The sequence below is a fragment of the Schistocerca nitens genome, chromosome 3 (genome assembly GCF_023898315.1).
Source record: "Schistocerca nitens isolate TAMUIC-IGC-003100 chromosome 3, iqSchNite1.1, whole genome shotgun sequence".
In the NCBI taxonomy this organism is placed as follows: Eukaryota; Metazoa; Arthropoda; class Insecta; order Orthoptera; family Acrididae; genus Schistocerca; species Schistocerca nitens.
The window spans coordinates 408,251,502-408,265,203 of record NC_064616.1 but is presented as its reverse complement, the minus strand read 5'-3'; the positions used below and the strand labels follow the sequence as shown (position 1 = coordinate 408,265,203).

Here is a 13,702-nt window from a genome sequence, read left to right as displayed (position 1 = left end):
CTACTTTAATTTCTGATTTATTAGGTTTTTTGTATGTTTTTATTATGCAAATATTTGTTAGAACATTGCATTATCCACAATAACACAGCTAATGAATGTAGCATGAATACTTCATATCTTCTCATACTGTATCTATTTAATGAATACAGTACAATTTTTTCCAGATATTTATTTAACTATACATTACAATTGCTAATACAGAATCACAGTGATTTAAGAAGTGGTCAATGACATGTGTTAGCTGTTACACCATTGAAAAGAGAACCAAAAAGTACTTCTATCAAGCAGGTGTAAATAATTGCTTAAACAATATTTAATGACAATTTGCTGTCATTTAATGTGAGCACACTTGACCAAGACACTAGCTTATTTATTTATGAACAAACCCTTATTTGTAGTTATTGTAAATGATCTGAGTGTGACCAAATGTTTATAACATTTCTTTATTTAAATTATGTTTTAATATATATATATATATATATATATATATATATATATATATATATATATATTTTTGCGGGAAGAGATCAAGTTGAGTCAGATCATGTCTGTAGTACTTAAGAATGATGCATTTTTGGTGGGTATGGTCTTAGCCAATGGAGAAGCAGGCAGGGGTAGAACACCACGGGAGTCAAGTGGAGAGAGACTTGTTTCGGGTCTTGTACTCTATGAAGCAATTCTGGACTTTTACGTTTCTTCCTGAAGAAACCGGACCTGCTAGTGATATAGTGTTTTTTTTTTCTTTCTTTTTTTTTATTGTTGAGTGGGTGATAAGATTCTGGGCAGCGAACAGCTGCTATGATACTTCAACTTTTGCACACACTTTCACATTTGTTTTGGAAGAAGGCACACTTGCCAGAGGTGAAGTGAGTTATTCAGTTTTGTAGGTGATTGATTCTGGACAGTGATCAGCCGCCACAGTTCTCTAACTTTTTCCGATTGGATTACGGAATAGACACTTTTACATTTTTTTCTGGAAGAAGGTAAATTTTCCTATGGCAAAGTGAGTTATTCGATTGTGTAGGTGATTGATTCTTGACGGTGAAGGACCGTTACTATTCTCCAACTTTTACCCATTGCATCACGGAATTGAGAATAGAGTGAGTATGAGTTTGTACTCGTTATCTCATGTGTGTTAATTTGTTAATCACCATGCTGAAGTCTCACCCATTTTGAGCTGGTGAATATTACTGTATTGGGATCACAAAATGAACTTAGTTTTCATACATTTTGGATGTCTATTTAGCTTCGGGATTATGCTACCATTCTCGTATCGCTCTCAATGCAATTTTTCTGCATTTTATATGGTTATTTTCTGTCTGTATTTTAATGGATATCACAGACACTTTTTGTTTAGTTGAGGTACACTTTCATGAATAAATATTATTCATCATTTTTCTCTGTTATCTACATCAATTACAAACATTAGAATATAACTTTTTTTAATTAAATTATTCATTTATTTTTTATTTTATGTTTCTGTGTATTTTCTAAATTCACAGTTCTGGCCAATGCATACACCTATTTGACTGGAGCATCACAGCTTCAGATTATTATTTGCAGCACGTCAGCTGCTGGGCATGAAATAAGGGATGTGCAGCTCGATCCTATGACATTATCAAGCTATCATTTTTTTAAACAGAGTTGTGCATAGTCCAGTTACTTGAAGTATGAGCATCATCAGGAAATTAATAGGAGTCTTCTCAGGCTTCCAGCTGTGTCAAAGGGTTAAAATCTCATGAGCTCTTGACTGAGCTCTCCTCAGCTATTGTCAAGATGTAAATGACTGGAATGTAACTATGGCCTCACTATTACATAGCCGTGCTGCTAGCTGTGATGTGATTTAGTGCTCTCTTCCTTGAGAAATCTGATACTATTTTCATCCTGTTCTGTTGTGCCCACTTCAACCTCACAATGGCTGGATTCCAGGCTGTACTGAGCTGCAAACCACCGTTCTTGTTGATGGTTTTCTCAGATATTTTTATTTCTACCGCTTCTTTTATGACACTATCCCAAAATCCCTCCATTCGCATAATGACAGAAGTTTCATCCAATAGAATTTGGTGTTGGTTTTCTAAACTGTGTTCTGCCACAGCTGATTTTTTCCAGATAGCGTAGGCCATAAGCACCTCTTGTGTTCCATTTGGTGTTGCTCCTAGTGCATACTGTTTGGTCAACATATTAGCAACCACATTGATATTAAATTTTGTACACTCCAGGTGTTCTAAGATCTAGTTCATCCTTCACAGATCTCATAAGCTGTTGAATTTTTGCTGGGGTCTGAACACTGATGAGATGTTTTGTCTCTTCAGGAGCCAGCTAATCCTTCCTGACACTGTGCTACAGAAAGGCAGGTATCTCTGTGATACCGGGAGGTGATTGCAGCCATTCTCCCGGAAAACTTTTAGGAGGTGGCTTAGTTCTAGTGGCAGATTTTCAGTGACTGAGATGAATTTAGCATGGTGGACAAAGGTGTTCAGAATGTCACTTTTTGTGCTGGATGGTGGTGGCTAAGAGCTTGTAGATACCGATCCGTGGGTGCAGGTTTCCTGTGCACATTGTGTGATGAACAAGGATATCAAGGAAGGTCAATTCATCATCTATCTATACTTCCATCTCAAACCTAATGTGGCTGTGAATGCCTTTCAGGTGTTCTAATAGGTCTCCCCATTTTTCACATCCGTGGGACCAGATATTAAAAGTGTCATTGACGTAACGATAAAAGCAACTTGGCTTATCTGGAGCTGTGTCCCAAGTGATGTCTTTGGATTTCTCCATAAAATGGTTGACTATAGATGGATCTAACAGACTTCCCATCGCACACCATTAAACTGATGGAAATACTGGCTGTCATATATGAAATATGATGATTTCAACATGTGCTTAAACAATCCCACAATTGTGCAATTGAGTAACTGGGAGAGGAGACCTATGCAATCTTTGACAGGGAGTGTAAATAGGGAGACAACTTCAAAGCTGACCAGTATATCATCTTGACCAAGATGCAGATGTTTAATTTGGTTGATAAAAACACCAATGTTCTTGATGTGAAGCACACATCATGTTTTGCCAGTCTGTAAGTTGGTGACCCAATAATGTTCAAAACGGGACAAATACAACCTGTTTTCTGGATCTTTGGTAGCCCATAAAACAAAGGCAGTCTCTGCATCTGAGGATAAATTATCAGATGGTTTACTCGTGTGGACTGCCAGTTTGAGAGCTATTACTCAGCTGAAAACTATTAGGTAATGTCACACCTGATATACAAAACCATTAAATATGTGTGCCAAAACTTTACATAATTAATCTGAGCATACTTGTAGAAGTTTGTTGTAAATATTTTCTACATCTGATGATCCTTTGCTTTCTAAAGAGGCAATGATTTTAGTCATTTCATTTCTAGTTCTGGGAGGATACACTTATATCCCTTATAGGATTAGGAAAATGGTGTTTCAGTATCTGAATGGCACTTTCTAAGGAGCCATTGTAGCCTATTTGCTCAGCAATAATTAAGAAATTGTCAGTGAAGAGTTTTGCATTTATCTCTTGGTTGCTTATACAATTATCATCAACATATAAGATGATGTCTTCAGTTTTGCTGGCACAGTGGGCACCTGTTTCACTCCTAATTATGTCCTGTTCTGATTTGATTAGAAGATTGGTCGATTTTGAAGTTAAGATATAAACTTTTTGGCTGTTACAGTACCTGAAGCAATACTAAATAGGAAATTGTTGGAAGCAGACTGCAGATTAATGCCAATAATAGATAGATAGGAACCCAAATTTAATATTTGTGAGCTAGTCATTGCACAAATTCATGGAAAGAGCTCAAAGTATAAGGAATTTGGTAAATTTTTTCACCAGTATGTAGGGCTGAGGGATGAGGAGCACACCAATATCGAACCCTAATATTGCTCCCATGGTGCTCACTAGCAACTAAGATGTCACAGTGCACTGAAGATCTATTGGTCGATTGGGTCACTACAGTGACAGTCAAGAGAATGGAACCCCATATCCATTGCCATCATTAACACTGTTTGTACATCACACCTTAAACACACTTTGCAGCACTTTAAGTACCACCATGCATCATGTATCAAGTGTGAGATGATGAGATTGTAGGAAAGTTCATTTTACATTTTTAAAGGTAATTAAGACACTTCACACCTTGTTCAAGTGCATCAGCCTTTGATTTGTGAAACAATAATTTGAGGAGGAGAGCTAACAACTCTCAGAAGACTTAAACATGCTGAGTCATCAAAAAGCATTTGATGGCATCATGACACCCAATTAACTGTCCATCCGAATGACTGGACACTGGCACAAAAGTGGCCAAGGACAGTGTTTATCTCCTACAGGAGGAACAGGATGCTGAGCACAACACACACTATGTGGATTCTTCTCTGTAACACCAGCTTCTCTCACTTATGTAGTGGGAGTTGACTTTCAGTACACCTTTCAATCTCGCAATCCTCCCAGCCAAGATCTCTGCTAGCCCCCTGCTCTACAAGCACCTCTACATCCACATATACCCCAGGATCTTAACTTCGTTCATCCTGTAGCCACAAGCTCTACCCCAGTCTTCCTCTGTTCAGCTCCCCCTCCCAGTCAAATCCTTAAAGTCATCTCGCATTGCCTGTGCTCACCAATGTTGATGCCTGTGCTTGTTCTGCATTCCACCATACAACCCCTCACTCCAGTCGAGCTGGTGTCATGGCCTCATGTAGTCTGCTGCCACTACTTAGTCGTTTGTGCATGTTTTCTCTAAGTTCTTGGTCTTGTCTGTGTGTCTCAAAACTCAACACCTCTATTAATCTTTATGCCTTAATTTATACACAGCCAATGAAATTTCATTGCCATAATTTTTAAGACATACTGGCATCACTACACACCAACCCCTCACTCCATTCTTTGGAAGGCTTTGTATTTTATTAAGAAGGCAGTCATACATACCCTAATTATTACTTAAGTGTGCTTCACATTATTAGCTGATCATACAATAATCCAGAATTTTCAACTAAAATCTACGGACTTCAATAAAAAAAGAGGGAAGAGTACATCAGTATTTGCTAACTACTAGTGAATAACATTTTCAAGAGTATGGCATGGAAGACTGTTACTGTCTTCAGACAAAACATTAATTAAATGGGCAGCACATCTTTCAAGGAAGTGTACATTAGTACTTTGTGTATCAATTCAGCGTTGATCTTCCACTTGTGATGTAATAATATTTTGAGGCATTATTATTATTGTATTTTTCCCAAGGGTTATTATTCTTTCAATATATGGTGATAACGGCATTGTAAGAATACCTTTCACAAGTAATACTTTTAGAAACTGAAATACGTCATTTGACCGAATGGTAAACGTAGTTCGATACATTTGCCTGTTCTTCACAATGGGCCCCACCTCCTGTAAAGAAATCAATAAAACAAAAATTATTCAATTGACAAGTGCACTTCACTAATGTAAAGATTTCTTAAAAAAAAAACCTTCCCAGTTAAAAACGTATAGTTCTGCATTTTTTAAAAAAATCTAGGCTTTAAGTATTCCTACAACAATAAGTGAGTATTTTTGTTTACAACACACTATTATCTGTGTGATTCACATTTTATCACTTGTACCAAAGCACTGATATGCCCTGATCTACTGGAGTATGCAGAACAAAGCTCTGGATTATACTCGCATTTTGACTCTCCAGAAAATATGATCGTCAGAAAGAAGGGAATGAGAATTGAAACAGAAATAATTGTATGATTATTTCCCAAATGTGAACAGGAGGCAAATGATATGAATTACACTGCGTTTTAAGGACTATTTTGTAAATAAAATTCTCATTTCTGGTTGGTAATACTGAAATAATGCAGTAAGTTTTTAAGTGTGATTTTAGCATGTTTTGTAAATACAGTAAAATGCAGTTTCTGTTAAAAACGGTGTATTTTGGATTATATGTTTTTCAATTATTCACACTGTCTTGGGTCCAAATTATCCAGGATAAACAGGAGCTTGTTGCACATGCTAAATAATGGAATGAAGAAAGAGAAACACTCAACATATTTACAAAGTTTCATCACAGACAAGCTTGTGAACTACAGGAGTGTTATCAAATACATTAGGGCCACCCGTACACAAGAGAGCTTTCATATGATTATCTCAATTGTAAAGTGGCAGGGCAAAATGATGGTCCAGCTCTACTTTGGGAGAATGAAAAGATGGCAGTGTATTATCAGAGAGGAACAAAATATTTAATCACAATTTTCTACTACTACATGCCACGCTTAATAAAGTTAAATGATGCAAATAAGCAACCAGAACCTTTGCAAGCTGATTTTCTATGACAGTTGCTGTAACTCACATGAAGCTACAGGGAACAAATAAGGAGATTCACTCATTAGGGTATTATGAAAAATGCAGTCAACTTGCATAGATCTGTGTTCCATACTTAAGTACCATACCACCAGACCTGCACAATGTGATTTTCTGGGACAGTCAGTTTCAAGACTTAATATAATTATTACTGAGATCATTTTACAAAAAGGCAGAGATATCATTAACAAATTACACAACCATTTTCGTATCGCCAGTATTTTTCGAAAGTGTTCACATCCACCACGCACACATTGGTATGTAACATTCCATTTGGGAACATCACTAATTTGCTTCACACTGACGCGTAGAGCTAAAAAATTGTGTGTTCTGTCATGTGACTGTATTTGTTATTTTTGGCTCAACAGGAATTTGATTTTACTTTTTTACTTGTAGTATATTTGTGTATTAAGACTTATTTGTTTTGTAACGTTTATATAATAAACTGTGAGAGGCAACACACGGCACAAATATGAGTGCACACAAATGTAAAGCCACCCATTGGACTGGTGAAGGACGAATAAGTGCCATCTAGTATGTACTGAACACAACCACTGACCATGGCAATAACTCTGAGGAGCCAACACACACCAAGAAAATAACAAGGAACTGGCAACTTAAAATCAAGAAGGATATACTGTCATTTTTGTGATACCACTGTAATGAGAATAGTACTCTTTCTTTCCATTCACTACTCTGCTTTGTACCTCAATATAGGATGCACTTTTGTCAGAGCCATCCCAAAGGCCACATTTCATGACAACAGAAAAAGTCTACTGCTTTTGCTACAAAAGCAGCAAACTTTTATCATGGTAATGTTATAAAACAGATGATTATCCTCAATTAGGTAAAGAGCATTTTGATTAGTCTGGGTTGGCTGGTTGACTGAGGCTTTAGGTACGAACAGGTCATCAGCTCCTAGAACCAATGGCAGGTCATGAGTCCATAGATCCAGGGATAGGTCATCCACAATTAGTGATGTACGTTTTCTTACAATTAAAGTACGTAGTAGCAGAAAGACTGGAACATTGAAAGCAATACTAATGCCAGAGCTCAGGCATAATTTATGGAGAAGTGTATGGATTGAGCCAGTACATAGGTTACAGCAGACGAGTGATCTCCATTGGCGCATCCAATAGCACGAAAGACCCCACCTGCATCCGACCACGGCCAGCCTGAGGAAGGGCTAAGACTGTTACTGAGCAAAGATAATCTCCCACTTGGCATATTCTAGAAAGTGAAAGAGCTAAAACATAACAGACATCAGTTGGACAGTCAATAATAAAAACCAGAGGAGAGAAATATGTAAGGTATTAGGTGGGCATCCCGGGGGCTCTGCACGAGAAAAGAGTCGTCCCACCCCCAGCCGTCCTGACCCTGGAGACTATTCACCGAGTCAGGATATATTAAAACAACACCGAGGGAAGCCCATTTAATAAAACAGAGAACTCTGCTAACAGCTGTCAGCTCTGCTGTAACCACACTGGCAGTGAATGGGATTACATACTGACAGGAAATGTAAATCATATCCCATCTGATCAACAGTTTTAAAGCTGTCTATATAAAGAATGGTAGCAACGTGGAACTCTAAAACCTGGATATAACGGACACACAAAGTTTGTGGGGTTGACAAACTTTAGGATCTTGGAAAGGATTGGTTCTAATCCGTGGCCTGGGCATAACCAAAGGGGGACCACATGAGAAAACATGGGAAGCACAGTCCAAGAAGGATGTAGAGTGTTCCTGGCAGAAGGAAGCATGGTGCACTCCATCTGGTAATCCTGCCTGTGGGTGGGAATCAGGACAACATCTGTCCTATGTAAAGAGAATGAGATATGTGGGATGATCAGGAATTGTTGGAGGGTGATTACATAGGAGACCAAGAGGTAGTACCATCTTCGGCAAGGAGACCATCTGAAAGGCATCAGTGGCCAGATGCATGTCACGATGATGGACTGGGTTCAAACAGTTTCTAAGCTGAAGGAGCCATCCAGCCATAAACCTGGAAACCACAGTCCAATTGGGATGAAACCAGGGCCCAGTAAATATAGATAAGAGCAGAATGATCTGAACCACAAGATGTATGGGCAAGGAAGCAGAGAGTGTTAAGCTTCCACATGCAGCTAGTCTTCAGGTGATGAATATGGTGCAGCCAAGTCAGCTTGGTACTTAAGTAGAGTTCTGGATCAGGATGGACTGTGGTGCAATGGCAAAAATGCATGACCGTCGTTTTTGTAGAAGAGAACTGGAAACCATGGTAAAGAGCCCAAGCAGAGGGCCACCGGATGGCACCTTGGACCTGGCACTCAGCAGAGGCTACCAAGTAGATGGTGTATCAAATGCAAAAATAGCTGACATATAACGCAAGGGTGACTAGCGGCCCAACAAATGTCACTAGCCCATTGAAGGTGATGAAGAGTGTGACTCTCAACACAGAACTCTGTGGGGCACCATTCTCTTGGAATCGTGGGGAGATGAGTGAAGTGCTGACTAACCCGGAACCACCAGTGGGATACAAAAATGATGAATAAAATACGGTAGGGGGCCTTGATAGCCCTAGTTATGGAAGGTGAGTCCAATGTGATGACGGTTGGTTGGTTTAAAAGAGGAGGGGTGGAGGGGGGGGGGGGGAAGGGACCAAATTGCAAGATCGTCGGTCCCTTGTCCCCCGCCCCCCCCCCCCCCCCCGCCCCAAAAAAAAAAAAAGAAAGGGGAAAAGAGAAAGAGAGAGAGAGAGAGAGAGAGAGAGAGAGAGAGAGAGAGAGAGAGAGAGAGATGGAAAGCACGATAATAGGAGAAAGGAAGAACTAGAACGACGACAGAAGGACAGCCAACACTACTATGGACAAAACAGGAAAAGAAAACCACAGATAGAAGAATCAGGTAGAAGGAGTAAAAACAAGAGAGCAGATGACTGTGGCTTGGCAACCATGAGAATAAAAAGAAAAAGCCATCCACTCTGTGAAACATTAAAACATCCACCCTAAAAGAATTATGAGTGGAGAACACAAGAGGCATGCAGTAACACTTATACAGGATGATAAAACCCACCATCATGTGTAAAACGTAAGACAAAATTAGCCAATGAGGCGTTGTCGGCTAAAATTAATGGCAACGAGTCCGGTAACTGAAGAGTCTGTCGCAGGGTAGCCAAAAGAGGACAGCTCACCAAGATACGGACCACTGTCAGCCGGGCACCGCACCAACACTAAGGTGGGCCGTCACAGTGCAGGAGGTAGTCGTGTGTCAACCAAGCATGGCCAATGCGGAGCCGACAGAGAACCACAGAGAACCTGCAAGAGGCCAGCATGGAGGACTGCCACACATTCATAGTCTCCTTAATGGCATGCAGTTTGTTGTGCGTGCTGAAATTATGACATTACGTCTCCCAAAGACGCAAAACCTTGCGGCGTAGTACTGAATGCAGGTCAGTTCCAGAGAAGCCAATCTCCATAAGCAGTTTCTACGTAGCCTGTTGGCAAGTTCGTAGCCTGGGATTCCGACGTGACCTGGGGTCCAGACAAACCCAACTGAACGACTGAACCATTCCAGGGCATAGATGGATGCCTGAATGGTCGCTACCAAAGGATGACAAGGGTAGCACTGGTTGATAGCTTGTAGGCTGCTCAAGGAGTCAGTACACAGAAGAAAAGACTCCACAGGGCATGAACGGATGTGCTCAAGAGCACAAGATATAGCCACCAGCTCGGCAGTGAAAACACTGCAGCCAGTGGGCAAGGAATGCTGTTCAATATCTCCTCCACAGATATATGCGAAGCTGACGTGAGCATCAGCCATCGAGCAGTCTGTGTAAACCACTTCGTGGCCTCGGTACATGTCAAGAATTGAGAGGAAATGGCAGCAGGGAGCTGTGGGGTTAACTGAATCCTTAGGGCCATGTGAAAGGTCCAGGCAAAGCCGCAGCCTAGGTGTACACCATGGAGGTGTACGTAAATGGACCTCAGGTATAGGTGGTAAAGGCAAGGACTCCAGTTCGGAAAGAAGGAAGCCCAGACCTGGGCTGCTGATGCGGGAGATGAACTACCGTGGGTGGGAAAAGGAGACGGTGATTCAGATGAGCAGGAGAACTACGAACAGGTGCAATGTAACTGTGCAGCAGTGCGCACGCCTGACCTGCAATGGAGGGACTCCGGCCTCCACCAGCACACTGGTCTCCGGACTTGTCCTAAAAGCTCCTGTCACTAGGCGAATGCCACAGTGGTGCACTGGGTCGATAAACTCAACACTGAGGGTCCTGCCAAACCATAAACCAGACTCCCGTAGTCAAGGTGGGGTTGAACAGGGGCTCTATAGAGCTGCAGCCACGTAGAGCGAGCTGCACCCCATTTGGTGTTGCTCAGGCAGCAGAGGACATTGTTGTGCTGCCAGCACTTCTGCTTCAGCTGATGAAGGTGGGGAAGCCACGTCAATCGGGCATCGAAAACCAATCCTAAGAATCAATATGTCTCCACTACAGTGAGTGGATCGCCATTAAGGTAAAGTCCTGGTTCCGGATGAATGGTGTGAGGCCGACAGAACAGCATAACAAACGACTTTGTGGCCGAAAACATGGAAACTGTGGGCTAGAGCCCATGACTGCGCCTTGTGGATGGCTTTGTGTAGATGCTGCTCAGCAGCACCAATGCTGGTGGAGCAGTACGAAATGCAGAAGTCGTCTGCATACAGAGAAGGTGAGAGGGACGGCCCTACAGCTGCTGCTAGACAGTTAATAGCCACTAAAAATAGAGACACTCAATACAGAGCCCTACATGACCCCATTCTCCTAGATATGGGGGGGGAACTATGGGAGGCACCAACTTGGATACGGAAAGTACGAAGTGACATGAAATTTTGGATAAAAATTGGGAGCTGGCCTCGGAGACCCCACTCGTATAATGTGGTAAGGATATGATGTCGCCAGGTTGTGTGATACGCTTTTCGTAAAAAAAGGCAGTAGGTCACGTGACCCCACGACTCAACCCAACTGCCAACACACCATACGTTGCAGCAGATTACAAAGAATGTTGTTGAGGCTGATGAGCTGATAGCTATCCACATCAAGAGGGTTTTTACCAGGTTTGAGCACCAGAATGATGGTGCTCTCCTGCCATTGCAATGGAAAGACACCATCGCACCAGATCTGGTTGAAGATGAGGAGAAGATTTAGTTTGTAGTCAGATGAGAGATGTTTAATCATATGACTGTGGATCCGATATGGCCCCGGAGCTGTGTCGGGCAATGTGCAAGGGCACTGAGGAGTTCCCACTCTGTAAATGGGGTGTTACAGTATTCACTGTGGCATGTAGTGAATGATAGAACTTTCCCTTCCAGCCGCTGTTTGAGAGTGCGAATGGCTGTGGGGCAATTCTCCGACATTGAGGTGCTCAGCAATCGCGTTTGCGTCAGTAGATAACACACCATTTTTGTTAACAGCGGTGACACCTGTTGGGGTCTAGTACCTGAAAACAAGTTTTATCTTTGCCCAGACTTGGGAAGGTGACGTATGGCACCCAATAGTTGAGACTTATCTCTCCCAGCACTCCTGCTTCCGTCGTTTGATATGGTGGCGAACGCAGGCACGGAGCTGTTTCAAGGCTATAAGGTGCTCCAGGGAAGAAACAATTGTTGTTGTCATCTGTTAAACCATCATGTCGATGTTACTGTGTGAGGGAGATTCAACAGAGACAGCAGAGGTAAAGGTTTTCCAGTCCGCCTTGTTTGAAGCCCATCTGGGCAGGCTTCTGTGGACCTGACACTGGTGCAGTGACAGGAAGATGGGGAAGTGGTCACTATCACACAGGTCATCATGTGATCTCCAGTGGATAAATGGGAGAAGTTCTGAGCTGCAAATTGATAAATAAATGGCCAAGTAACTACCATGAGCCACACTGAAATGTGTGGTGGCCCCATTATTTAAGAGGCAGAGGTCAAATTGCGACAGTAAATTTTCGACATCTCTGCCTCGGTCAGTAAGCACGGTGCCACATCACAAGGGGTTATGGACGTTAAAATCTCCCAAAAGTAGGAAAGGTTTAGGGAGTTCATCAATCAGTGCAGCTAGTACATTCAGGGGTACTGCACCATCTGGAGGGAGATATACCTTGCAGACAGTTATTTCCTGTGTTGTCCTTATTCTGACAGCCACAGCTTCAAAAGGGGTTTGAAGGAGCACAGGTACCCTACAGACTGAGTTTAGGACATAAATGCAAACTCCACCTGACACCCTATTATAGTCACTATGGTTCCTGTAGTATCCCTTATAGCCGCAGAAGGCAGGGATCCACGTTGCTGGGAACCAGGTTTCCTGGAGGGCAATGCAGAAAGCAGGTGTAAAGCTTAACAGTTGCTGTAGCTCAGGCAGGCAGTGGAAAAAACTGCCGCAATTCCACTGGAGGATGTCGTCACTGTGAGACTGGGAACGAGTTTACACCTCAGGGTCACTTGCTGCCACCGACTTTTTGCCTGAGCAGTCTATATCCATTGTGTCTGTGGATCCAACGAGATCTAGGTCCTCAGCTGCAGACGCAGAGCTTGTAGGTAGTGGTGGTGTGGGTGCCACGGCTATTTCGTCGGTCTTAGGGATTTTCTTATTGGATTTCTCTCACTGCTCCTTGGGTTTCCCTGGCTGGGAGGACTTCACTGATTCAGTCTCCGGGACTGAGGATGAGCATGAAGCCCTACAACCAGCCGCTTTCGGACTCTTCAGCCACTGGTGGGTGTCATCTTTCCCACTTTCAGAAACCTGGGAAGGGAGTGACCTAAGGGACCCCTTCCTAGTGAGAGGAGCCGAAGAAGACTTATGCTTCTCCAGCTCAGAAATGGTGACTGACATCCCCAATGGTTCGGGGGAGTTGCTCACGAAGTAGGTGGTGTAGGAGCAACAGGGTGGAAAGTTGCCCCCCACCGTCAAGGGGGCAGGTGTAGTCTTCTGGTTCTGAGAGGCGACAGGAATGCGAGGAACTGATGGGGTGATAGCTGTTCTCATAGTGGTGGTGTAAGAGTGGGTCACAGCCACAGGATGTAGGTGCTCAAATTTCCTCTTAGCCTCAGTGTAGGTCAGTCGGTCCAGGGTCTTATATTCCATGATTTTCCTCTCTTTCTGTAAAATCCTGCAGTCTGGTGAGCAAGCTGAATGATGCTCTCCACAGTTGACACAGATGGGAGATGGGGCACACGGAATATTGGGATGTGATAGATGTCCACAATCTTGACATGTGACGCTGGAAGCACAGCAGGAAGACATATGGCCGAGCTTCCAGCACTTAAAGCGCCGCATTGAGGCAGGTAGATATGGCTTGACATCACAGCGGTTGACCATCACCTTGACCTTCTCGGG

The 13,702-nt window shown here is 42.5% G+C and overlaps 1 protein-coding gene across 2 annotated transcripts in view; it reads right to left on the bottom strand.

The window, feature by feature from the left end:
• Positions 1-511: 511 nt before the first annotated feature.
• The window catches only part of LOC126248350 (uncharacterized), a 247,259-nt gene continuing 234,068 nt past the window's right edge, over positions 512-13,702 (bottom strand). For both annotated transcript variants that reach the window (XM_049949260.1, XM_049949261.1), the window contains exon 8: positions 512-5,412. In XM_049949260.1, the coding sequence (XP_049805217.1) occupies positions 5,197-5,412 (216 nt within the window). In that variant the 3' untranslated portion in view covers positions 512-5,196. The remainder of the gene's footprint in view (positions 5,413-13,702) is intronic.